The sequence below is a fragment of the Culex pipiens genome, chromosome 3 (assembly GCF_016801865.2).
Source record: "Culex pipiens pallens isolate TS chromosome 3, TS_CPP_V2, whole genome shotgun sequence".
NCBI classification, from domain to species: domain Eukaryota; kingdom Metazoa; phylum Arthropoda; class Insecta; order Diptera; family Culicidae; genus Culex; species Culex pipiens.
The window spans coordinates 75,148,256-75,175,441 of record NC_068939.1 but is presented as its reverse complement, the minus strand read 5'-3'; the positions used below and the strand labels follow the sequence as shown (position 1 = coordinate 75,175,441).

The 27,186-nt window shown below is 30.3% G+C and overlaps 2 protein-coding genes across 4 annotated transcripts in view; one reads left to right on the top strand and one right to left on the bottom strand.

Moving 5' to 3' along the window:
- The window catches only part of LOC120415743 (EGFR adapter protein-like), a 235,085-nt gene extending 220,262 nt beyond the window's left edge, over positions 1-14,823 (top strand). For all 3 annotated transcript variants that reach the window (XM_039577347.2, XM_039577348.2, XM_039577344.2), the window contains one exon: positions 14,315-14,823. In XM_039577347.2, the coding sequence (XP_039433281.1) occupies positions 14,315-14,488 (174 nt within the window). In that variant the 3' untranslated portion in view covers positions 14,489-14,823. The remainder of the gene's footprint in view (positions 1-14,314) is intronic.
- A 60-nt stretch (positions 14,824-14,883) lies between these two features.
- LOC120415744 (terpene synthase) lies at positions 14,884-25,779 on the bottom strand. Its single transcript, XM_039577350.2, has 3 exons — positions 25,589-25,779; positions 24,738-25,526; positions 14,884-15,684 (listed from the first exon to the last, which is right to left on the bottom strand). The coding sequence occupies exons 1-3, from the start codon at positions 25,667-25,669 to the stop codon at positions 15,583-15,585; spliced, it is 972 nt and encodes a 323-aa protein (XP_039433284.1). The 5' UTR covers positions 25,670-25,779; the 3' UTR covers positions 14,884-15,582.
- Between the last annotated feature and the right edge of the window lie 1,407 nt (positions 25,780-27,186).

Here is a 27,186-nt window from a genome sequence, read left to right as displayed (position 1 = left end):
GTCCAATATCCCATAAGTTTGCCTTTGACAGCTTTTCAGACAATTTCTTGTTAAAATCATATTTAAGATGTTCAAACTTTATTTGTACGCTAAATGTACCATCACTAAAGTAGCCAATATAGTTTTTAAGGGCTCAAATCAGCCGGGGAAGTTGTTCTCTTCTTCTTCACAAAATGTTGCATGCGACATTACGAAGAAATGTCGTGCAACGTTTTGAGGTGGTTGGTTTGTTCTGTAGAGTGATTTGAAGTTGGTTGATTGAAATACCTTTCAACCTTTATTGGTTTAGTACACATTTTCTGTAATAATTCGTGATTTTACAATATTTTTTTGAATATTCTGAAATAATGCAACACAAGTGCAACAAGCAATTCAGTTGCGCAGCGCAAAAATGGCAACAGCGCACCATTCTTGGCTGCTGCTGCTGCACACGGCCAGCACAAAGCGAGGACAAAGGAGCGTTATAGGGTAGACTTCACATTTGTGCTCTCTATTATGAAAATAAATTTTAGAAAGTTGATATTTCTTCATCAACATTTTACTAACATATTGAAAAAACATTGCGCAACAATGTATCGTTTGCTAATAAAATTTTGAGATGGCTCAAAAAGACCAAAGCCCATTATCATCCCTTTTGCTGAGCAATTTTTCCTTCTCAAGCACAAGATAAAAAACATGAATAGAAAAAATGCAAAATATATTTTCAATTGTTAGAGCACACTTCAATATAATAAAAATTCTATTTTCTAGTTTACTTTTTTATGTCAGTGATCGATTGAGTACTGGACCCTATTCCAGCAGCAGAGGCTCGCCAGGAGTATTGTTTTGAATTTGATCGATTGTGATTGGCTGAAATTTCAAGCACGTGGTTCTCGTGTATAAACAAACTAACATACTCTCGCGCATGGATATCTCTATACGCATCCTGTCTTGGTAGTTGAATTGTTTCTAATTTAGTTTCAATGGAATGCATGATTTTTGGGTTTTTCGACAAACTGTGGCTGTCCACGTGACTGGTAACGGAGTTGTTCACGTAAGAGTTTTTCATGTGATTACTCACGTGACGACTCAACCACGTTATTGATTTATGGAAAGATGACTTTGGACGTTAGGGGAAGTGTCGTGAAAGTTAGTAGATTGTTCCAATATTGTGTTGTAGTTCAAAGTAGATGATCGAAGAGTTTTCAAATGCTTCGAACCATCGAATAATGAAAAATAACGTTTCAGTAATATTTTTAAATTTTGTTCAGCAACCCTGAATAAGACAAATGTACCAAATAAATATACTATACAAACCATCAGTACCATACAAAAAAAAAACAATTCAAAAATACAAAAATACAAAAATACAAAAATACAAAAATACAAAAATACAAAAATACAAAAATACAAAAATACAAAAATACAAAAATACAAAAATACAAAAATACAAAAATACAAAAATACAAAAAAAACAAAAATACAAAAATACAAAAATACAAAAATACAAAAATACAAAAATACAAAAATACAAAAATACAAAAATACAAAAATACAAAAATACAAAAATACAAAAAAACAAAAATACAAAAATACAAAAATACAAAAATACAAAAATACAAAAATACAAAAATACAAAAATACAAAAATACAAAAATACAAAAATACAAAAATACAAAAATACAAAAATACAAAAATACAAAAATACAAAAATACAAAAATACAAAAATACAAAAATACAAAAATACAAAAATACAAAAATACAAAAATACAAAAATACAAAAATACAAAAATACAAAAATACAAAAATACAAAAATACAAAAATACAAAAATACAAAAATACAAAAATACAAAAATACAAAAATACAAAAATACAAAAATACAAAAATACAAAAATACAAAAATACAAAAATACAAAAATACAAAAATACAAAAATACAAAAATACAAAAATACAAAAATACAAAAATACAAAAATACAAAAATACAAAAATACAAAAATACAAAATACAAAAATACAAAAATACAAAAATACAAAAATACAAAAATACAAAAATACAAAAATACAAAATACAAAAATACAAAAATACAAAAATACAAAAATACAAAAATACAAAAATACAAAAATACAAAAATACAAAAATACAAAAATACAAAAATACAAAAATACAAAAATACAAAAATACAAAAATACAAAAATACAAAAATACAAAAATACAAAAATACAAAAATACAAAAATACAAAAATACAAAAATACAAAAATACAAAAATACAAAAATACAAAAATACAAAAATACAAAAATACAAAAATACAAAAATACAAAAATACAAAAATACAAAAATACAAAAATACAAAAATACAAAAATACAAAAATACAAAAATACAAAAATACAAAAATACAAAAATACAAAAATACAAAAATACAAAAATACAAAAATACAAAAATACAAAAAATACAAAAATACAAAAATACAAAAATACAAAAATACAAAAATACAAAAATACAAAAATACAAAAATACAAAAATACAAAAATACAAAAATACAAAAATACAAAAATACAAAAATACAAAAATACAAAAATACAAAAATACAAAAATACAAAAATACAAAAATACAAAAATACAAAAATACAAAAATACAAAAATACAAAAATACAAAAATACAAAAATACAAAAATACAAAAATACAAAAATACAAAAATACAAAAATACAAAAATACAAAAATACAAAAATACAAAAATACAAAAATACAAAAATACAAAAATACAAAAATACAAAAATACAAAAATACAAAAATACAAAAATACAAAAATACAAAATACAAAAATACAAAAATACAAAAATACAAAAATACAAAAATACAAAAATACAAAAATACAAAAATACAAAAATACAAAAATACAAAAATACAAAAATACAAAAATACAAAAATACAAAAATACAAAAATACAAAAATACAAAAATACAAAAATACAAAAATACAAAAATACAAAAATACAAAAATACAAAAAATACAAAAATACAAAAATACAAAAATACAAAAATACAAAAATACAAAAATACAAAAATACAAAAATACAAAAATACAAAAATACAAAAATACAAAAATACAAAAATACAAAAATACAAAAATACAAAAATACAAAAATACAAAAATACAAAAATACAAAAATACAAAAATACAAAAATACAAAAATACAAAAATACAAAAATACAAAAATACAAAAATACAAAAATACAAAAATACAAAAATACAAAAATACAAAAATACAAAAATACAAAAATACAAAAATACAAAAATACAAAAATACAAAAATACAAAAATACAAAAATACAAAAATACAAAAATACAAAAATACAAAAATACAAAAATACAAAAATACAAAAAATACAAAAATACAAAAATACAAAAATACAAAAATACAAAAATACAAAATACAAAAATACAAAAATACAAAAATACAAAAATACAAAAATACAAAAATACAAAAATACAAAAATACAAAAATACAAAAATACAAAAATACAAAAATACAAAAATACAAAAATACAAAAATACAAAAATACAAAAATACAAAAATACAAAAATACAAAAATACAAAAATACAAAAATACAAAAATACAAAAATACAAAAATACAAAAATACAAAAATACAAAAATACAAAAATACAAAAATACAAAAATACAAAATACAAAAATACAAAAATACAAAAATACAAAAATACAAAAATACAAAAATACAAAATACAAAAATACAAAAATACAAAAATACAAAAATACAAAAATACAAAAATACAAAAATACAAAAATACAAAAATACAAAAATACAAAAATACAAAAATACAAAAATACAAAAATACAAAAATACAAAAATACAAAAATACAAAAAATACAAAAATACAAAAATACAAAAATACAAAAATACAAAAATACAAAAATACAAAAATACAAAAATACAAAAATACAAAAATACAAAAATACAAAAATACAAAAATACAAAAATACAAAAATACAAAAATACAAAAATACAAAAATACAAAAATACAAAAATACAAAAATACAAAAATACAAAAATACAAAAATACAAAAATACAAAAATACAAAAATACAAAAATACAAAAATACAAAAATACAAAAATACAAAAATACAAAAATACAAAAATACAAAAATACAAAAATACAAAAATACAAAAATACAAAAATACAAAAATACAAAAATACAAAAATACAAAATACAAAAATACAAAAATACAAAAATACAAAAATACAAAAATACAAAAATACAAAAATACAAAAATACAAAAATACAAAAATACAAAAATACAAAAATACAAAAATACAAAAATATAAAAATACAAAAATACAAAAATACAAAAATACAAAAATACAAAAATACAAAAATACAAAAATACAAAAATACAAAAATACAAAAATACAAAAATACAAAAATACAAAAATACAAAAATACAAAAATACAAAAAAACAAAAATACAAAAATACAAAAATACAAAAATACAAAAATACAAAAATACAAAAATACAAAAATACAAAAATACAAAAATACAAAAATACAACAATAGAAAAATAGAAAAATACAAAAATACAAAATAACAAAAATACAAAAATACACGACACCGGGACCGTGGTGTAGGGGTAAGCGTGATTGCCTCTCACCCAGTCGGCCTGGGTTCGATCCCAGACGGTCCCGGTGGCATTTTTCGAGACGAGATTTGTCTGATCACGCCTTCCGTCGGACGGGAAGTAAATGTTGGCCCCGGACTAACCTAAAAAGGTTAGGTCGTTAGCTCAGTCCAGGTGTAGGAGTCGTCTCCCTGGGTCCTGCCTCGGTGGAGTCGCTGATAGGCAGTTGGACTAACAATCCAAAGGTCGTCAGTTCGAATCCCGGGGTGGATGGAAGCTAAGGTGTAAAAAGAGGTTTGCAATTGCCTCAACAATCAAGCCTTCGAACACCTAGTTTCGAGTAGGAATCTCGCAATCGAGAACGCCAAGGCAATGCTGTAGAGCGAATAATTTGATTTTGATTTTTTGACAAAAATACAAAAAAAAATACAAAAATACGATAATACAAATTTGTATTATTTGTATTATTTGTTTTATTTGTATTATTTGTTTTATTTGCATTATTTGTATTATGTGTATTATTTGAATTATTTGTATTATTTGAATTATTTGTATTATTTGAATTATTTGTATTATTTGTATTATTTGTATTATTTGTATTATTTGTATTATTTGTATTATTTGAATTATTTGTATTATTTGTATTATTTGTATTATTTGTATTATTTGTATTATTTGAATTATTTGTATTATTTGAATTATTTGTATTATTTGTATTATTTGTATTATTTGTATTATTTGTATTATTTGTATTATTTGTATTATTTGAATTATTTGTATTATTTGTATTATTTGAATTATTTGAATTATTTGTATTTTTTGAATTATTTGTATTTTTTGAATTATTTGTATTATTTGTATTATTTGTTTTATTTGTATTATTTGTATTATTTGAATTATTTGTATTATTTGAATTATTTGTATTATTTGAATTATTTGTATTATTTGTATTATTTGTATTATTTGTATCATTTGTATTATTTGTATTATTTGTATTATTTGTATTATTTGTTTTATTTGTATTGTTTGTATTGTTTGTATTATTTGTTTTATTAGTATTATTTGTATTATTTGTTTCATTTGTATTGTTTGTATTATTTGTATTAATTGTATTATTTGTATTATTTGTATTATTTGTATTATTTGTATTATTTGTATTATTTGTATTATTTGAATTATTTGAATTATTTGTATTATTTGTATTATTTGAATTATTTGTATTATTTGAATTATTTGTATCATTTGAATTATTTGTATAATTTGTATAATTTGTATAATTTGTATAATTTGTATTATTTGAATTTTTTGTTTTATTTGTTTTATTTGAATTATTTGTATTATTTGTATTATTTGTTTTATTTGAATTATTTGTATTATTTGTATTATTTGAATTATTTGTATTATTTGAATTATTTGTATTATTTGTATTATTTGTATTATTTGTATCATTTGTATTATATGCATTATTTGTATTATTTGTATTATTTGTATTGTTTGTATAGTTTGTATTATTTGTTTTATTAGTATTATTAGTATTATTTGTTTTATTTGTATTGTTTGTATTATTTGTATTATTTTAATTATTTGTTTTATTTGTTTTATTTGTATCATTTGTATTATTTTTATTATTAGTATTATTTGAATTATTTGAATTATTTGTATTATTTGTATTATTTGAATTATTTGTAATATTTGAATTATTTGTATTATTTGAATTATTTGTTTTATTTGTTTTATTTGTATCATTTGTTTTATTTTTATTATTTGAATTATTTGAATTATTTGAATTATTTGAATTATTTGAATTATTTGAATTATTTGAATTATTTGAATTATTTGAATTATTTGAATTATTTGAATTATTTGAATTATTTGAATTATTTGAATTATTTGAATTATTTGAATTATTTGTATTGTTTGTATTGTTTGTATTATTTGTTTTATTAGTATTATTAGTATTATTTGTTTTATTTGTATTGTTTGTATTATTTGTATTATTTGAATTATTTGTTTTATTTGTTTTATTTGTATCATTTGTATTATTTTTATTATTTGTATTATTTGAATTATTTGAATTATTTGTATTATTTGAATTATTTGTATTATTTGAATTATTTGTATCATTTGAATTATTTGTATCATTTGAATTATTTGTATAATTTGTATAATTTGTATAATTTGTAGTATTTGTATTATTTGAATTATTTGTTTTATTTGTTTTATTTGAATTATTTGTATTATTTGTATCATTTGTATTATATGTATTATTTGAATTATTTGTATCATTTGTATTATATGTATTATTTGTATTATTTGTATTCTTTGTATTGTTTGTATTATTTGTTTTATTAGTATTATGTGTATTATTTGTTTTATTTGTATTGTTTGTATTATTTGTATTATTTGAATTATTTGTATTATTTGTATTATTTGAATTATTTGTATTATTTGAATTATTTGTATCATTTGAATTATTTGTATAATTTGTATAATTTGTATAATTTGTAGTATTTGTATTATTTGAATTATTTGTTTTATTTGTTTTATTTGAATTATTTGTATTATTTGTATCATTTGTATTATATGTATTATTTGAATTATTTGTATCATTTGTATTATATGTATTATTTGTATTATTTGTATTCTTTGTATTGTTTGTATTATTTGTTTTATTAGTATTATGTGTATTATTTGTTTTATTTGTATTGTTTGTATTATTTGTATTATTTGAATTATTTGTATTATTTGTATTATTTGATTTATTTGTATTATTTGTATTATTTGAATTATTTGTATTATTTGAATTATTTGTAGAATTTGTATAATTTGTATTATTTGTATTACTTGAATTATTTGTTTTATTTGTATATTTGTATTATTTGTATTTTTTGTATTATTTGAATTATTTGCATAATTTGAATTATTTGTATAATTTCTATTATTTGTATTATTTGAATTATTTGTATTATTTGGATTATTTGTATTATTTGTATTATTTGTATTATTTGTATTATTTGTATTATTTGTATTATTTGTATTATTTGAATTATTTGTATCATTTGTATAATTTTTATAATTTGTATTATTTGTATTATTTAAATTATTTGTTTTATTTGTTTTATTTGTATCATCTGTTTAATTTTTATTATTTGTATTATTTGATTTATTTGAATTAGTTGTATTATTTGTATTATTTGAATTATTTGTATTTTTTGTATTTTTTGTATTATTTGTATTATTTGTATCCTTTGTATTATTTGTATCCTTTGTATTATTTGTATTATTTGTATTATTTGAATAATTTGTATTATTTGAATTATTTGTATTATTTGTATTATTTGTGTTATTTGTATCATTTGTATTATTTGTATTATTTGTATTATTTGTATTTTTTGTTTTATTTGTATTGTTTGTATTGTTTGTATTATTTGTATTAATTGTATTATTGGTATTATTTGTATTATTTGTATTATTTGCATTATTTGTATTATTTGTTTTATTTGTATTATTTGTATTATTTGTTTTATTTCTGTTGTTTGTATTATTTGTATTATTTGTATTATTTGAATTATTTGTATAATTTGTATAATTTGTATTATTTGTATTTTTTGAATTATTTGTTTTATTTGTATTATTTGTATGATTTGTATTATTTGTATTATTTGTATATTTGTATTATTTGTATTATTTGTATATTTGAATTATTTGTATTATTTGAATTATTTGTATTATTTGTATTATTTGTATTATTTGTATTATTTGTATTATTTGTATTATTTGAATTATTTGTATTATTTGTATTATTTGTATTATTTTATTATTTGTATCATTTGTATTTATTGTTTTATTTGTATTTATTGTATTATTTGTATTATTTGTATTATTTGTATTATTTGTATTATTTGTATTATTTGTATTTTTTTTATTCTTTGAATTATTTGTATTATTTGAATTATTTGTATTATTTGTATTATTTGTATTGTTTGTATTATTTGTATTATTTGTATTATTTGTATTATTTGTATTATTTGTATTATTTGTATTATTTGTATTATTTGTATTATTTGTATTATTTGTATGTTTTTGTAATTTTGTAATTTTGTAATTTTGTAATTTTGTAATTTTGTAATTTTGTAATTTTGTAATTTTGTAATTTTGTAATTTTGTAATTTTGTAATTTTTTTATTTTGTAATTTTGTAATGTTGTAATTTTGTAATTTTGTAATTTTGTAATTTTGTAATTTTGTAATTTTGTAATTTTGTAATTTTGTAATTTTGTAATTTTGTAATTTTGTAATTTTGTAATTTTGTAATTTTGTAATTTTGTAGTTTTGTAATTTTGTAATTTTGTAATTTTGTAATTTTGTAATTTTGTAATTTTGTAATTTTGTAATTTTGTAATTTTGTAATTTTGTAATTTTGTAATTTTGTAATTTTGTAATTTTGTAATTTTGTAATTTTGTAATTTTGTAATTTTGTAATTTTGTAATTTTGTAATTTTGTAATTTTGTAATTTTGTAATTTTGTAATTTTGTAATTTTGTAATTTTGTAATTTTGTAATTTTGTAATTTTGTAATTTGTAATTTTGTAATTTTGTAATTTTGTAATTTTGTAATTTTGTAATTTTGTAATTTTGTAATTTTGTAATTTTGTAATTTTGTAATTTTGTAATTTTGTAATTTTGTAATTTTGTAATTTTGTAATTTTGTAATTTTGTAATTTTGTAATTTTGTAATTTTGTTATTTTGTAATTTTGTAATTTTGTAATTTTGTAATTTTGTAATTTTGTAATTTTGTAATTTTGTAATTTTGTATAAAGTATCTCATTTGATCATTCTTTTTACCAGTCGATGACGACGTGAATGCCAAAATAACTCCAAAACCATGCCTTTGATTGCAACAAAACAAGCCTACACACACGCACACACAATCACACACCGAGGCTAGCCGGCCCGGCAAGTTAGCAGAGAAGAAATAGGGTCAATAGTCCACCAAAATTGTCAAAATGTTTTATAGGATAAACACTGTTAATTTTTGAAATCACGTGTGTTATTTGAAGTTTCAAATTACATTATGATTACATAAAATTTCATTCAGTTTTCATCTTGTGGTTGCAAAATGAAAATATAGAGCCATGTACGAATTTTGCGCCTCCATCTCGCTGTAAAACATCAATAAATTTTATTAGAATGTAAAATGTTATTGCATAATTTACTATTGCCATTATTTCAGTGAAAATTATCTTGAAAGATATTAGTCATTCAATATTTATTTTCCTAAAAGCGTACAAAAATATGAAGTCGACCCTATCTGGCTTCTTTGTTCTCGCTCTGTGCCACGTGCTGGCCGAGTGCTGAGCAGCAGGCTAGCATGGCGCGCTGTTGCCACTTTTGTTGTACGCAACAAAATGGCCTGTCGCGCGCCTGTTGCATGATTTGAGTTGGATAAAAATATTTTTTTGTAGAATATTTACTATAAAAAAACGAAAACTCAAATCAATACAAATTTATATTCAATGAATAGATAATTGTCTTGCAAAGCGCGTACCAACTTCCTTTTTTGGACTGGCATTGTGGTTTTTGCCCTGTTGGGGTTACACGACCAAAAAATAATATGTAGAGTGCAAAAACAGCATGCAACATTGAACTCTCGGACCCAACATTGAAACAATGGTATTGTAAAAATAGTTTAGCTCAGTTGCAAAGTGTTCAGAAATTAATACTCTAGGGGCTAAATCAAAAACCATATCGATATGTTTTGTAGTTTTCGAGATATACCAGTTTTAGAAAAAAAAAATTTCGAGGACGGGTTTCCGGCTGATGTGTCTCGTTAAGAAAAAAATCAATGTTTATATTTTGTTAACTAAGTGTATAAGCTTTTTAGCATATAATTGTTAAAAAGTCGGAATTTTGCCTGAAATTTGTTAAAACTAGTTTTGTTTATAAAATTATCGATTTATATTGCATTTTATACTGAATTCGAAGCACGAATCACAAATTTTCACATTTTACATGGAATTTGTTCAACTGAAATTGCCTATATATTTGAAGATGTTTTTTAATTGTGTTTCAAAAACACATTATTTATTATTTACAAACTTTTTTAACCTTATCCTAGTGGAAAATTGTCCAAAGAATCTGAAGATGCATTCCGTTTTCCGATTAAAAATCAAGTTCATTGAGAAAATCATGACACTTCAGAAGTTTAAAATAATGACTTTCATCAACATTTTCTTAACTATAGTTAACTAACTTTTTAAACTTGTCAAAATTTTATAAAAAGTTCTTCTTGAGGTACTTTGAATACTTCTCTACCACGGTCAGTATGTTTCTAAACCATTCCTTACGTATTTTAATTGTACTTTTCATTCTGCGGAAAAATCGCAAACCTATCAAAGTCACCCCGTTTTACGGTACATTTATTTGAACTATAAAGCCAAATTTTGAAGAAATATGGTCAAGCGACATATCAAAATTCATGCAATTATGCCAGGAATCGATATATGAGCAATTCAACTTGATTCGGTTGAACCGATACCGATTGAACCGATTCCGGGTTTGTATCACTAACCATGTCATGCGGCTTGTTAAAACTCTTCAAATTTGCTCAATAAAGAGTTCACAGCAAACTATGAACGATTCAGTTGAACCGGTACCGGTTTGAAACGATTCATGCCATGCGACGTGTCAAACTTCTTCAAATCATCTCAACAATCTATTTGTCATAAATTTGAACCGATTCAGTTGAACCGATTCAAATAACCGGTACCGTTTGCAGCAATTCCATGTTTTTACAGCAAACCATGTCATGCGGCGTGTCAAAACTCTTCAAATTAGCTCATTAAAGAGTTCAAAGCAAAATATGACCGATTCAGTTGAACCGGCTCAAAAACCGGCACCGGTTCGAACCGATTCCATGTTTCCACTGCAAATCATGCCATGCGACTTCTTGAAATAATCTCATAAATTCAAAAAAATCATTAATCCATAAATTCATTAATACATGGATTCATAAATTCTTAAATTCATTACTCCATAAATTCATTAATTCATAAATTACTTAGTTCATCAATAAAACATTTTTTTTTCGTAAATTCATTACTTCATCAATAATAATAATAATGATTTATCAATTAGTAATAAACTTGAAAATAATTTGAAATGTAACAGTCGTTGCGAAAAAATGTAAAATAAAACAACAACAAAAATTTACATCTAAAATTCTTTTTTTTAACCGGACATGCTAAAAATGATGCAAAACGCAAAGGAATGCATTTTAAATTGATTTTAGCTGATTGCATTCAAATTTCCATCGAAATTTAAATTTTTAAGTTTTTAGAGATGTCTGCCCCCTGATATTTTGAACAATTTTTAAGGGATGGCAGTGACAAAAACTTTGAAAAATATTTATAATAGCCTTATGTGAAACGTCATTGCAGTCAAATCATGGAATAGGTGCAAATCGGTACCGGTTGTTTGAACAGGTTCAACTGAATCGGTCATATTTTGCTATGAACTCTTCATTGAGCTAATTTGTTGTATCCAGGTTTTTAAGCGAAGATGGCGTTCGAATGGTGAACGCCCGAAATGTCAAAATCGCACTGTAGCACCAACATTAGAAAAAAAATGTGGCTGTCATGCCATGGCACACTTGTTCCGTAATGTTGGTACCACTGCGTGATTTTGACATTTCTGGCGTTCACCATTCGAACGCCATCTTCGCTTAAAAACCTCGATAGCAAATGGATCACTAATAAGGGTGATAAACTGCTAACTGGGGCGATTGGGGACTCATAGGGCGAAAAGGAACCCACTGGACAATTATGCGTAGAAACACAGAAATCGTTCGAAAAATTTCAATCACGTTTTTCTCAGTTGCACTTTTTTAAACATGGGGCAATGCGTAGAACGGCAGTATAGCTATTGCAAAAAAAAGTTACGATATTTTTTTCCGATTTTTAAATAATCTTTTTTCACAAAAACTCAATTTCCCAAAATAAATATTTTTTTTATTTTAGGGATTTTTTTATATGTTTTAGGGGACCAAAACTCAGAACTTTAAAGCCATAGAGAAGTATGGTCTAAAATTGTGCCGCCGAGCTATGCATTTTTGAAAAAATAGTGATTTTCGGAAAAAAATAATCTAAATTTCATGCATAAAATTTGTTTGACCAATTTTTTTTATGTAAAATTGAATTTGCAATTGAAAATAGTTTTTTTTTAAATAGTTATAGATTTTTTGATATAGGGCCCCATTTTCAAGATATAGCCACCGTAAGTTTGACTTCAGCAAAATATTAGCAGTTAACAATTTTTGAAAATAGTGAGCTTGAGTGGTCACACATTTCTCATTTCTGATTTTTTGAAAAGTTGCTATAACAATGTCTAAGAGGCATTGAAGATTGGATCTCCGTTTGCTGAGATACAGCAACTTAAAGAAAAATAAACAGGAAAATTTAATTTCTCTAAGTCTCACTTAAACAGCCCTCCATTTTCTAATGTCGATATCTCAGCAACTAATGGTCCGGTTTTCAATGTTAAAAAATGAAACATTCATGAAATTTTCTGATTTTTTCAAAAACAATATTTTTATTTTTTTAATCAAGACTAACATTTCAAGAGGGCGTAATATTGAATGTTGGCCCTTGGAAATGTAAACAAGAATTTCAAAGATTTAGAATCTTAGTTTTAAGCTTTAAATTTTTGAAAATTTTAAACATGTTTAATATTTGTTAAATGGAAATGTCCACTATTCTTGAGGGTGGTTACGAAAAAAAAACGCGATAATTTTCTTTACCGTGTTCTTTTGTTTATGAGTGGATAATCTAAAATTGACATTACTAGTACGGACTTCAAGTGGTATGTAATGATCAGATCAGGTCTGCTAGAAGGTAGAAGTCATCCCCATAAACTTTTTCCTCTGAACATATTCAAAGCTTTTTCCTTATAAACTCCGTAAAAAACCCTCGTAAAAAAACCTATTGCCAATGCACGACTTCAAAATCAAGCATCGAAATATGATCAGATCGACTGGATTGTATTGAGTATCCAATTCTTCAGCTTCAGATGTTATATATGTTAATTTTTGAATTTTTCGCAATGCATTAATAACACCCTTGCTTCGTAATTGTTCTTCGCTGGACCTCTGATGGGTTGCGTTGACGTTTGGTTAAACCGACATCAGAACCTACCCAATCTCGCCAGCCGTTTACGTAGAAGAATACAATCATCTTAGGCTGCGCAATGCGTATTGTAATGCGGACGATCAGTGATAAAAGTTACATCGATCGACTAAGCTTTTGAATGATGTTTTCTTCTGATAAAGGCTTAGGGTCATCAAAAGATGTCTCTCATTTGTATCGACTGTGGTCATTGATCATCTATTTCTCTTTGGCTTGGCAGTCGTTGAGGCATAGTAGAAAGAACGGTTTGTGTTGTTATTCGACGTTTCGATTTCTTTAACTTCTTTAGCTTCTCCTGGAGACGGTTATTTTAACGAAATGTATACCAGATTTTACCATATTTATGTTTGTCCATCTCCACAGCACACCAAAACACAAGGATATGGTAATTGGAAGACTGGAATTTTAATGCTCCACCTTTTTTAAGTGGATAAGGGAAATTCTCCAAAGTAGCCTTAAGCGTTCCATTTGCAATTGTTTAAAATATTATTTTTTTGTTTCCCGCAGGGTTTCACCAAGGAGTTCAGCTCGCTGCGCGCCCTGATAACGCACCATTCTGTGATGCCGGAGCTGCTGCCGGTTCCGCTGGCCCTGCCCCGGCCACCCCAGCTGGGCGCCCGCCAGGAGGACCCCGAGACGTACGGTTCGCTCAACGAGTTCCAGAAAATCATGGCCGAATGAGAGTTCACCCTGTGAAATAGTTAAATTTAGTGCGTTTTTTTTTTCTCGTAATGTGTAATCGATTTGATGATGGAAGCAGAATGTACTCAACTCAGTTTAAAGTTGGACACTAGTCAAGTAGACAACCGTGTGTTAGGAGGGCGAAGATTACGAAAAATTGTGACAATACAGAACAAGTTTGGCTTTAATCGAATCAAATATATAGTTCAAACAGTGTTGGAAATCTCCTACTTTAAGCGGACCATTGTTAACGTTAGGTGTAGTGATTGTTTGAAACCAATAATTTAATTGTGTAGTCTAGAGTTGTATTCAATAAACAAAATTTACAAACTAAATCGGATTTTGTGTAGGTGGACTTCGGATACGCTTCGTTGAAATAATAAGCACTTGAAACATAAATTTAACAAATGGCTTCAACCAAAAAGCTAGATACTCTAAAAACTAAAGAGGAATCATATTCAGAATCTTTTTTTTGTGTTTGTCTTCACTAAGGTGTGTGTTTCTTTGTATATCATATATTATACTCACAAGCAGCATTATACATTCAAAGTGCACAGGAAAAAAAACACGAACCCGTCGGCGTTCCGAACGCCGGAATGGCGGCTGCGTGAAATCTTCGTTTTACGTCTTTTTTTATTCGCAGTTTTTGTTTTCTTTAGTCTTTAGTCAAGTTTGTTCTCATTCAAATCCGAAAGGCTGTCTTTCTTTGAGATTTTTTGGGCGCAATTACACAACTCTCTCCGATCACTCGTCAAAATGCGACACTTTTACGTTTACCGTCAGCGCTTTCGTTTAAACTTAATCCAATGTTACATGCATATAAAAATAAGTTATTACACCCTCCACTTTCCTCCCTTGTTGCTAAACAGAGTGCTACTAATCTGCGTTGCTTGGTGGAGATATTTTCAGCTTTGTTTACTGTTTGTGTGTACTTTTAAACTTAATTCCACGTTTTCATACCATACATTTCATACCATTTTCAAATAATTGCTAGCCTACGACGACGACGACGACGATGACGACCACACTCACAGATGATGATTCGCCCGGAAAGAGAGGGAAACGGGAAGGAACCGGTTGGAGGGGGGAGGGGCTTACTTCTCCTTTTGGCCGTCGGCGCCGCCCTCGTCCGACTTCCAGCTGAGCAGGGCGTCCAGCAGCGTCTGCATGATCGGGTTCGGACCGAGGCGTTCGATCTGCGGAGAGGGAGGGGAAAACAGATTTGCAAATGAAAGAAACATTTAGGAGCAATTCTCTACCAAAACCGGAAATTGATTTTATTTGTATTTTTTTATTTGGCTCAAACTTTTCGGGGGGCTTCCCTATGACCAAAGAAGCTAATTTGTGTCACACCCATACATAACAAGTCTCCATACAATTTTGGCAGCTGTCCATACAAAAATGGTACGTAAATATTCGAAAATATGTAACTTTTGAATGAATTTTGTGATCAATTTGGTGTCTTCGGCAAAGTTGTAGGTATTGCTAAGGACTATTCAGAGAAAATAGGTACAACGATAGAAATTGCCGATTTTTTAATTAACTTTTTTTTACAAAAAAATAATTTCCCAAAATACATTTTTTTTTATTTTGGAGTTTTTTATTAATGTTTTAGGGAACAAAAACCGGCAACTTTTGAGCCATAGAGATGTATGGTCAACAGTGTTGGTATTTTCGCACCCTCGCGAGAAAAAAGTCCTCTCTCTCGAGTTCTCACCGCGAGTCCCGAGCTGCCGAGAGAAACTCGCCGATTGCCCGTTCTCTCCCCCGTTCGCGAACGGGCTAGCTCGCGAGAAAGAATTGCCCGTTCGCGAGAAGTAAAACAAGTTGGCAACGAAGAAAAAAACAACACAACTATTGAAGTTACACCTCTTTACCATCGTGTCGATTGCATTCATAAACCTAATAAGCAACGAAAGGCTAGCACGAGGCGCTCGCGGCGAGAGCGAGAACGCGAGAAAAAAGGCGAGCGCGAGCGAGAAGAGAAAAGGACTACAAGTTCTCTCTCTCGCTCGCGAGTGAGAAAAGCTTTCCTTCTTCTCACTCGAATCTCAACACTGATGGTCAAAATTCTACCGTCTAGTTATGAATGTTTAAAAAAATAGTATATATTTTTTTTTAAAGTTCACAATTTGCTATAAAATTGTCTAAAAACATTGAAGATTGAACCTCTGGTTGCTGAGATACAGCGAAAATTGAAGTTTTTTGAGTCTCACTCAAACAACCTTCCAATTTCTAATGTCGATATCTCAGCAACTAATGGTCCGATTTTCAATCTTTAAAAAATGAAACACTCGTGAAATTTTCCGATCCGAATACCGATTTTCCAGCATACCAATTGTATAATATGTTAACTAACCCTAGATTTAAAAACTAACAACTAATTTAAATGTAAAAAAAAAATATTTGTGATCTTGTGAACTATCCTAACAACCATCACCAATATTTTAGTTCCTATTGAGGTCTTAAACAACTCCCCAAAGTTTTGGAACGATTGGTTGTATGCGAAACCCCATTTTTTGGATTTTGATATTTTAAAAATCCACGTTTCACGCAATCATAAAACAGGACTCGCATTCGGATGCTCTGGAAGGTGCTCTACAACTTTCCCGAAGAGTGTATCGTGCTAATCTGCTCCCAAGAAAAGATACAGCGTGTTAAAAACTGGTCTAAAACGTCAAAAATCAGTAATCAAAGGTAGTGAGTTCAAAGCTCTTTTTACCGGTCAACCCTTTTTCCTCTGTCAACTCCGCGAACAAATTCGCGTTCAAAAACTGGGTGGTAGGCAAGACTTAAGTCTTAATTTTAAGACTCAATTCGACTTGTAGTCTGGTTTTGGCAGGTTTGTTAATGTAGCGATCCATCTGCCCAGTTGTTTCAATTACTGTTTTTGGATTCACTAACTCCTATCCAGACATTCCTCTTAAAAGAAATGAGTAATGAAGCTTGAATTATTAAATATTTTTAGGGCGAATAATGCTGTTTTGGCTAAATGATATCGCGATGTTGTGACAATTCTGTTGTAAAAAGACAGGACGTGTAACAAGATAGTACACAACCGACGATGTAATATATGAATGTGAGGCAGGCACCAACCACCTGCAGGTGGCTTAAGTAATGTTTTTCAATACTTAACACATTATCTTTAAGATGAAGCCGTTGATCATTTTCGAAGAAAATTGATCATCACTCTACTGCCGTTTTACGGCGATATGATGTATACGCCATTTTGGACATTTTCAATTTTATTGTACAGTTCGATAAAGAATCTTAAAAGCAACCTCCTGACGAAAGAATTTTTCAAAAAACTGCTCTGGGGCCCATTTTATTAAGCAAACAAACAATGATGTATACGCCAATTTTACTCATCATGATGTATGTATACATTGAGAATTGATAGAAGTCAAATACACGGAAAAAATCAATTCTCGAAATCGTGAATTAAATTCACGAATGCGAGAACCACGAAGGAATATATGCACGTTTATAGTGCAAATGCACCATACTCATGAATAAATTCCTTCGTGGTTCTCACATTCGTGAACTTAATTCACGATTACGAGAATTGATTTTTTTCTGTGTACAATACTGTTTAAATGTTGATTTGAGGTTTTGGGACCAAATCAAGACTGGGCAATATTTTATTACATTATTTCGATTTAATTCTTTAGGGGACGTCCATAAGGCATCATCCATAAAGTACGTCACGTTCTGAGGGAAGAGGGGGGTTTTGAGCAAGCGTGACGTTGCGTGTTAAAAGCATAGGGAAATCGTGACAAAGTGGGGTGGAGTAAATTTTGGCTGATTTTAATGTGACGTACTTAATGGATGACACCTTATCCACATCCACGTAGACACTTTTTCGAAAATTCTAGACCCAACCACCTCCCTTGCGGACAATTGTTCATGCAAAAAATGTGTTTATGGAGCGTAGTCAATCGCTAAGGAAGCGTTCTTTTATTACGTAACGCAAAAAATCGGATTTTAGACCCCCCCCCCTCGTACCAAAATTTCCATACAAATTTTAAAATTTTTGTATGGAGCGTAACACGGCCTCCGACCCCTTCTCCCCCCCAACTGCGTTACGTAATAAAAGAACGCTCCCTAATACCCTCCCCCCCCCTTCTTAAAGTATTCACGTGGACAATGCATTACGGAATCCGCTCAGCTATCAAAATAGCTGGCACAAAAAATAAAGTTAGCTTTGTATACATACATCATTGGGCAGGAAAAGTAGTGATTTTTTATTGCTATTTTTTCGGCCAAATGATGTTTGTGGTTTAAAATCGTAGAGAATAGGAAAAAACAAGAAATTTTGTAGGGGCCACATTTTTAAAGTACTTTTAAACAGTTTCTACAGAGCAGACCTTATATTAGTCATTTTAAATTGAAAAAATGAACAAAAACAGAAAATCGTGTCTACAGCAAAATCACCTCAATGGCGTATACATCATATCGCCGTAAAACGGCAGTCTAAAATGCTCTGAATTGAATTCAATTTAACGAATTTCTGCACCAAAATGAATCAGCATGTGCCGGTTGTTGCCTTCTTGAAGCCACTGAAAGAATTTTCAAAAATGTGTAAAATTAATTAGAAAATGTTGAAAGCGTTCTAAGTTGCGGATCTGTAATTTTTTTAAAGCAATTTTCCCTAATAAGCCAAATGATAGCTAATATTTGCTTAATAACATTTTTAAATGCTGTAAATCTCTTATCGATTACAAAGTATTAGAGGTGGGCAAAATCGTTCTTTTTTAGGAGCCGCTCATTTTCGTTCGCTCATTAAAAAGAGCCGCTCTTTTGAACGGCTCTTTCGCTCTTTTTCAAAATTTAGATGAAAAGGTTTTTTTAAGAATCGTGTGATTTTATAAGTTATTTCACATTGGACTTTTATAAATTATTTGATAAAAAAATTAAACTGAAAACGAGAAGATGCCCTTGAAAACCATAGGTCTTGGTGGTCTTCATGTCAAGATTTCTACTCGAACCTAAACATTCGAGTAATAGAATGGCATCCAAACTTCAATCTAAGATGCCGGAAAAATTGCTTGTAATTTTAAAATTGTATTAATTTCTACATGAATTGAAATAATGCTAATATTTTATTTGGAGAAAATATTCTGTGAACTTTTTCTTCATTCTGATTGAATCGATAAAATATTCAGTATTCAGTACATTTTTGGTAAGATTTTAACAAATCATTTACTTTTGGGATTAATTTTTATATGCATTGACATTTTTGAAATTGCATTGGGTCATTCCACCTGAAGTGTGCAAGAAAAAATGCAAATTTGAAAATTACCATCTCCGATTCTGCTCAAATTTGGCCGAGCTGTTAAGACTATCAAAACATGCAATAATCCCGAATTTCATCCAAATCGAACCACCCCCTCCTTTTTTGTACCCTCCCAAAAAATCGACTTTTTGGCGATTTTTGAGCGAAACCCCTATCTTCAAACGACGATAACTCAGGAACCACAAATCTTAGGGGGTCGGTCTTAGACTCAATTTTGAAGGAAATTGGACGTAGAATCCATTTCCGTGATCAAAATTTAGATTAAAATATGTTTTCTACCTGTATTGCGCAATTGAAAACTTTAAATGGCCGTATCTCAAAACAGCCCTATTTATTTTTTGAATTTGACCTCACCATCGTATTCCCCGTCCGATTTTACATAAGAATCACTTATCGACAGAAAGGAATTTGTTTCGTTCCAGAGATATCGAATTTTAAAGATTTTAGTTTTTGAGATTACCTACATTAGCTTCATTCGCCGCATATGCTAGAAGCACTCAGAAGCGCTGTTCAATAACTGCTACCTGGTTATTTATTGAATTAAGATTTCATCCCAAATAATCATTAGCAAATAAGGCAAAAATGTAATGTACACCACTGTAGGAAACTGCTGTATACGGTGAATTTGTGTGCTAGCCCACAGTACAAAGCAAGAACGACACGCAATACAGGGCAGAATGGAATTCCCGCAGAGCTAGCAGGAAATTGTAATTGATCTTGTAACTTAAGAAAAAGTGTACGATACATTATCGTGTTAAAAATTATGAATTAATATGAACAAAACTCTCGTGAAGCATGATTAAGGAGGAGGATTTCTGGAAAGTATAAAACTGGAAAAAGGTAAGAAAATCACAACGATTAATCTGATTTATTATCTAGTTGTGTTATTATTCAGTTGTGTTCATTTTGACACCGTCCGAACAATAATCTTTTTTTTTTGTTTGTCAATCATTTCGAAATCTTGGAAGACGATACAGCTGCTATCCACATGTATCAGAAGTATATGGTATTGCTTTTGAAATTAAATGTACCAGAATTGAAAAAAAAATCATCAATTATTCTGATGAAACACATTATAAAAATCGGTTTAATATGATCAATCTTTCAAACCCTAAGGCAGAATTTGGGGTTTTTGCTGAATGGCACTATTTCGCTACCGCACATGGCAAAAGCTCTAGAACCCATGAGAATTATTTCATCTACTACAGCCAGCTCTACATTTGTTCTCGTTTCAAATAAAAGAAGAAATAAAAGAAATAATTTGAGAAAGTGGGAAGAAATGAGGAATTAGAAAAAATATGAAAATAATAGAATAATGATAAATTTTCGAAAATTGTATTGTAAAAACTCTGTAGCATTTGCAAATAAATATTAAAAGTTCAAATTTTACTTAATATGGTTCAATGACACTGAGATCAGGAAAAATAGTGCATTAAAAATTACCCAATAAATATTCCTTAACGGTACACATCAACCATCGCTTTTGCACCCAGATTTCTGTTACAGACATTTTAGTATCTTAAAAAATACGGGAACTATCGATATGATTTTTTATTCATCCCCTAAATTACAGTCTTCAAAGTTATTTACAATAAAGTTTGACCATTTTGACAATCAGATTCTTTCAGGATTGGGTCCGTAAGTTTGACATATTTGGAATAAGAAGACAACAACTTCTTCGGTTGCTGTGCACCCTTAAACAAAAATAGATTGTTCAAGGTATTGATTATCTCAAAATCGTATAAAATTGAAAAAATAATTCATCTTACAGAACACCAGGTAGTTATTATTGATCAGCACGACTGAGTGCTTCTAGCAGATGCGGCGAGTGTAGATATTATAGGTAATTTCAAATACTCAAAACTTTAAAATTCGATATCTCTGGAACGAAAAATATTCCTTTCTGTCGATAAGTGATTCTTATGTAAAATCGGACGGGGAATACGATGGTGAGGTCAAATTTAAAAAATAAATAGGGCTGTTTTGAGATACGGCCATTTAAAGTTTTCAATTGCGCAATACAGGTAGAAAACATATTTTAATCTAAATTTTGATCACGGAAATGGATTCTACGTCCAATTTCCTTCAAAATTGAGTCTAAGACCGACCCTCTAAGATTTGTGGTTCCTGAGTTATCGTCGTTTGAAGATAGGGGTTTCGCTCAAAAATCGCCAAAAAGTCGATTTTTTGGGAGGGTACAAAAATGGAGGGGGTGGTTCGATTTGGATGAAATTCGGGATTATTGCATGTTTTGATAGTCTTAACAGCTCGGCCAAATTTGAGCAGAATCGGGGATGGTAATTTTCAAATGGTGTTCCGCTTCAGGTGGAATGACCCACCAATTCTAAAAAACAAATTTAATGCTATTTTTTTTTGAAAATTCAATAAATTATATTTATATCAAAAATCATGCCATCTTGAAACGGTTCTTTCAAAAGACCGGAGATTAAAAAAGAACCGGGGTTCTTTTTTTTGTGAGCCACGGTTCGTTCGCTCTTTTCAGTGAACCGGCTCTTTGAGCGGCTCGCTCTTTTTTTGCCCACCTCTACTAAGTGTTCAGCTGTTCATCTATTTTCTCAACAAAATCAGAATTTCTAGACCAAAATTTTACTTTTTTTTCAATTTCGGGAATTCACGGCTAAATATAAAAATTCCCTGGATTCGGGAATTCCCAGTTTTGGAAAAAATCCCGGGAATTTTGGACGCTCCAGGAGCGGTCACTGTGATTTCACGCTCTAAAAAACAATTATGGTGCAACAAATAGGTAACTCGACTAGAACAGTTCTGGAGCAACATTTGAAAGGAGCGGTCTAATTTAAACGCGTGTAATGACAGGCCGTAAGAGCAATGTCGTACCGCCCCTTTTCAAACGTTGCTCCAGAGTTGATAAGTAACGGTTCAATGAGTCTTAGCTAGTAAATCAAAGCAAATAAATTCTAAACAAGTAGGCGGAAGTCAGATCTGAATGTTATGTTGAAACGTCAATGCCTTCCACGTAACATTCCAAAGTTCTATTTCAGTCCTACTGACTTTAAATTGTTTGCTGCTTTCGAAGATGTTTGTAAAATACCATTCCCTTGCTTCCCTGTCCGTTCTAAAAAACGACTTCAGGAGATTCCCGGTGACAGTAACTGCTTTTTTGGAAGTAACTATACTCCACCAGCTGAACGGAATTCTTCCGGGTCGTCAAGCTTTGCAGTTCCGGAATTCAGCGTTACCGCTTCGACAAGATGTTCGAACTTTTGTTCGTTCCAATCCACAAGATTATTTTGCATTCTCGATATTTCGAAGACACAAGTTGATGAGTGCCAACGACCTCAACGGAATCATTTCGGAAGAGAGCGATTCATTTTCGAACACGACAATGATTTACATCCTGACGAAACGAAGCCGGCAATTCATTGTATCAATGTTGAAGAAAGATGACGGAGGTAGATTTGGTAAAAAGTTCTGAACATGACATCAAACACCGAACACCAAACTTTTACGTTTGAACGAGCTTGACTCAGTGGTATCATGCGAACTATATTGAGCATCGAAGAAAAATCGGTACCATTTTAGTGTCCACCAAGATTAAAGCTGATAGTGAAAGTCTTGAAAGTAAACCAACCATTGCGGCATATTGGGGTGAGTTTGTTATTACCCGACAGCTTAACAAAATTTTGCTTAGATTTATTGCCAAATCAGAACGACTACAGAAACAATCACTGAGTCCGATCCAGAATAATGTACGCTCTTAGATTACTTTAGGTGTGTTACATTAAGCTAATTGGCATCTAGGACCTTTAAGTTCACGTCCGTGATAGGGAAGTGTTCGCGAAGCATTCAGTGACCTTGTTTTTGTCGAACCACGATTAAATCTTTGGTTGATAAAATATCGAGCCAAACATTTCATTAGGGCACAAAACCAAAACGTAAACATTCGGGATTATTCCACTATTCCACTCATTAGTACACTCCCTACATGCCCTCCAAGAATCAGATTGATAGCAAACAATTTACAATTGAAAAAATCAAAAACGCAAAAGGGCACATAACAATTTTCACTCCAATCTCAAAATAAAAGTTCAAATGTGCCCTTTTGTTTTTCGTTAGTTTTTCGTAGTTGTGGAACTTTTTGTGTTATAAAGTGAACTTTTCATACATTCTTAACACTAATTCACTTCAAAGCAAAGTTTGGTTTACTTTTCACCAAGCATTTCTGCAGAAAAAAAAACTTCATCGAAATACACTATTTAATACGGACCCGTGGCTGCTGTTCAGTACACTTTTGAAGAATTTTTATGTTTTACATACCTTATCTACACCATTCAATCACCAATTATCAAAATTTCCACTGAATTCCTCATTATTTCTAACTAAACAAAAGGGCCCATAAACATCATTCAAAACAACAATCCGGTGACAGCGCTTTAGTGCCCTTTTCGTTCTCTTCGAAATTGCATTTAGAAAGGGCCCATTATGAACAGCAGTTGGAAAGCTAAAAGGGCCTAATAACGAGATTTTTTAAAATTATGAGTTTTATTGCGAAAATCAACATAAATTAAGAAGCAGTAAAGCAGAGTTGAGGATAATGATGTGTTTTATCGAATCATCAGTAAAAATACCATCAGTCAAGCTTATTTTTTAAATAGGAATTGAAACAAGTTGTCCATTTTTTGCAAGCGATTTTCTCGAATCGCGGTTTTTGCTTTTGTGCCCTAATGAAATGTTTGGCTCGATATATAATTAAACATTTTTTGTATGGTTTATGTCTTGGCAACGTAAAGTCAAGGGTTAGGTGGGTGTCCCAGCTTAAAAAGTATGACGGTAAGCTTTTAAAAGCATGCAAAATCATCATGCTATTTTCTACTGATTCTACTGATATGAGCAATGACTAACTCAACATCGTCGATGAATCAACCTGCTTCGTGATGAAATAATGAACTAAAATTCGCCCCACCGATGACTCACCTCCGCCCGCGCCTCGTTGTCCAGCGTGTCGAGCACCTCCTCCGTGTACCGAAAGCTGCCCAGCTTCTCCAGCAGCGACACGCAGTACCGCTTCACCTCGACGTCCTGCGTCCGCTGGCGCAGAATGTGCAACACCTGGCGGTCCTTCTGGTTCAGCACGGCGTGTATCACCGGAAAGCTAAACTTGCCCTCGGTCAGATCTTCGCAGTAGCTCTTGTTGTCCGAGTAGTCCTTCGACGTCAGGTTGCAGTAATCGTCCCGGATCTGGAACGACAGCCCCAGAATCGCCGTCAGCTTCGTAAAGTCCGCCTTGTTTTCGCTAAACAGCTGCATCAACCGGATCGCCAACATGAACAGGCCGCCCGTCTTCCGGATCACCATCTGCTTGTACTCGGACTCGGTCGGGCAGATAAAATTGTCCCGCCAGTAAATCTCCATGCCCTGGCCGCGGTGCAGCTCCAGCAGCTGCTCCGTCACCACCTGCTGGGCGTCCGGATGCCCAAGCAGGTTCACCTTGGCCAGCGCCATCACCAGCACATAATTCCCCGCGTTGATCGTACTCGCGATGCCGTAGATTTTGTGCGCCACCGGAATTCCCCGCCGCAGGATCGAATTGTCCTCGATGTCGTCAATCAGCAGGCTCGAGTTGTGCATCATCTGGACAATCTCCCCAATCATCGCCAGCTTCTCCTCCGGAATGTTGAGCCAGTGGTTGAACGCGAGGGCCATCTTCGCCCGGAACTGCTTGCCCGGGATCTGCTGAATGTACGTGAACGGTTCCAGCAGAATCTACAAAAACCAAACAAACTCAATCTTCAACAAATCCCCTTCAAAACTCCAACCCAACTCACGGCGTCCTGCTCCTTCTGCAGCGACTGGTCCCGGCACTTTTCCAGGATATCGTTGAATTCCTCCGTGTCGAAGTTGACCATCTTGAGACCGGTGCCACCTGCGGGAGACGGAGACTGCGAACCGTGTTGTTGCGAACGAAACTGATGAGCTGTTTTTGTTGTTTTGATGACAAATTTTTGCGTGATTGTGCGTCGAATCACCGGTGACGTTTGGCAGATCTGTACGAGGGGGTGAAGGAAAGTCGGCAGTCTTTGCGGCTGAATGAAACTTTGATTGAAATAAATATTTACTGAAATGTCCCAACAAACGAACTATTTAATTTATTTATTAAATACTAACCTGCTGTTAGTAATGAAGATTGTTAATCTATTTCAATAAACATAATTTTGTATTAATTCGCTTTCAAAACTATGTAAAACAATTGCAGACATATTGTGAATCTGCAAACGAATGCTCGGCGATGTTTTTTATTTACACGCTAAACTAAGCATAACTAATATTAATCGCATTCACACTTTATGCTTCATTCAAAGAAAAGTTCTCCGATCGGGCCCAATTTTTTTTGTTCCTTGGTTTTATGAGTAGTTAGCGATTGTCCACGCTCCATACAAATTAATGTGTGTGTCAACTATTGTCAACAAGGAAAGATAGGGTCCCAAAAAGTCGAAAAGTCTGTTCATCAAATCAGACCAGGATTAGGATTAAAAATGAAAATTAAACATATAAATAAAAAGATTCCATCTGCTAAGCATATTTTCCTAATGGTATTTTCTTCGTTCCCCCAAAAACTGGCCAGAGAAATTGTTCTGACTAAGCATTCGGTCACAAATGTTAAAGCCACGGAAACTGTCCCAAACAATTTCGCACAAATTTTCACTTTGAAGAAAGTTTAGTTTTCTGAAAATTTCACTGGAATTATGTTGGAATTGGCATTTGGAATTAATTACGCGAAGCCACATCTCCAGTGAGAACTTGGTCAGTTCGAGCCACAGCTGGTACAGAAAGCCCAGCGTTGCCAGCATGAAGCCTCTAAAACAGGTAATTATTTGACGGAACTTGGCCCACCCGGTAAAAGGCGGTGGTTCAGCTCAAATTTGGTCCTTTTCCACCTTTCCAGCAAACTTCGGACGTACCGGATGTGGGGACACTATCCGCGATAGCCGTCAGTAAATTCACATTGTTGATTTAGGGCTTTTGGGAAATTTTGACAACTAAAGATTGCACCTGGTTGCTGCGAAAAAAAGTAACGCTTTAAACGTCAGTTTACTCAGAGGCTCACGACAACCAAAAGTGTTGCTAAAGGGGGGATGTACCACGATGTACCGCATAACGCAACTATAAATTAAATGCCGGTGCTCCCTCTGGGTTACTCTGTGATTACCCTCTTATTGTGAGGAAGGCACCAACCACCTTAGAGTGGATTAAGTAACGTTTTTTTAAAGGACCAATAAGCTATTGTGTTTCATATGTTTATAGGACCTATTAAAAATAATGGGAAAATGACGAAAACGGTAAAAAATCAGTTTTTTCACTAAAATTGCGAAAATTTTCAAATACTTTTTTGGGAAAGCTTAAAAACTGCGTCTTTTAACTGGGT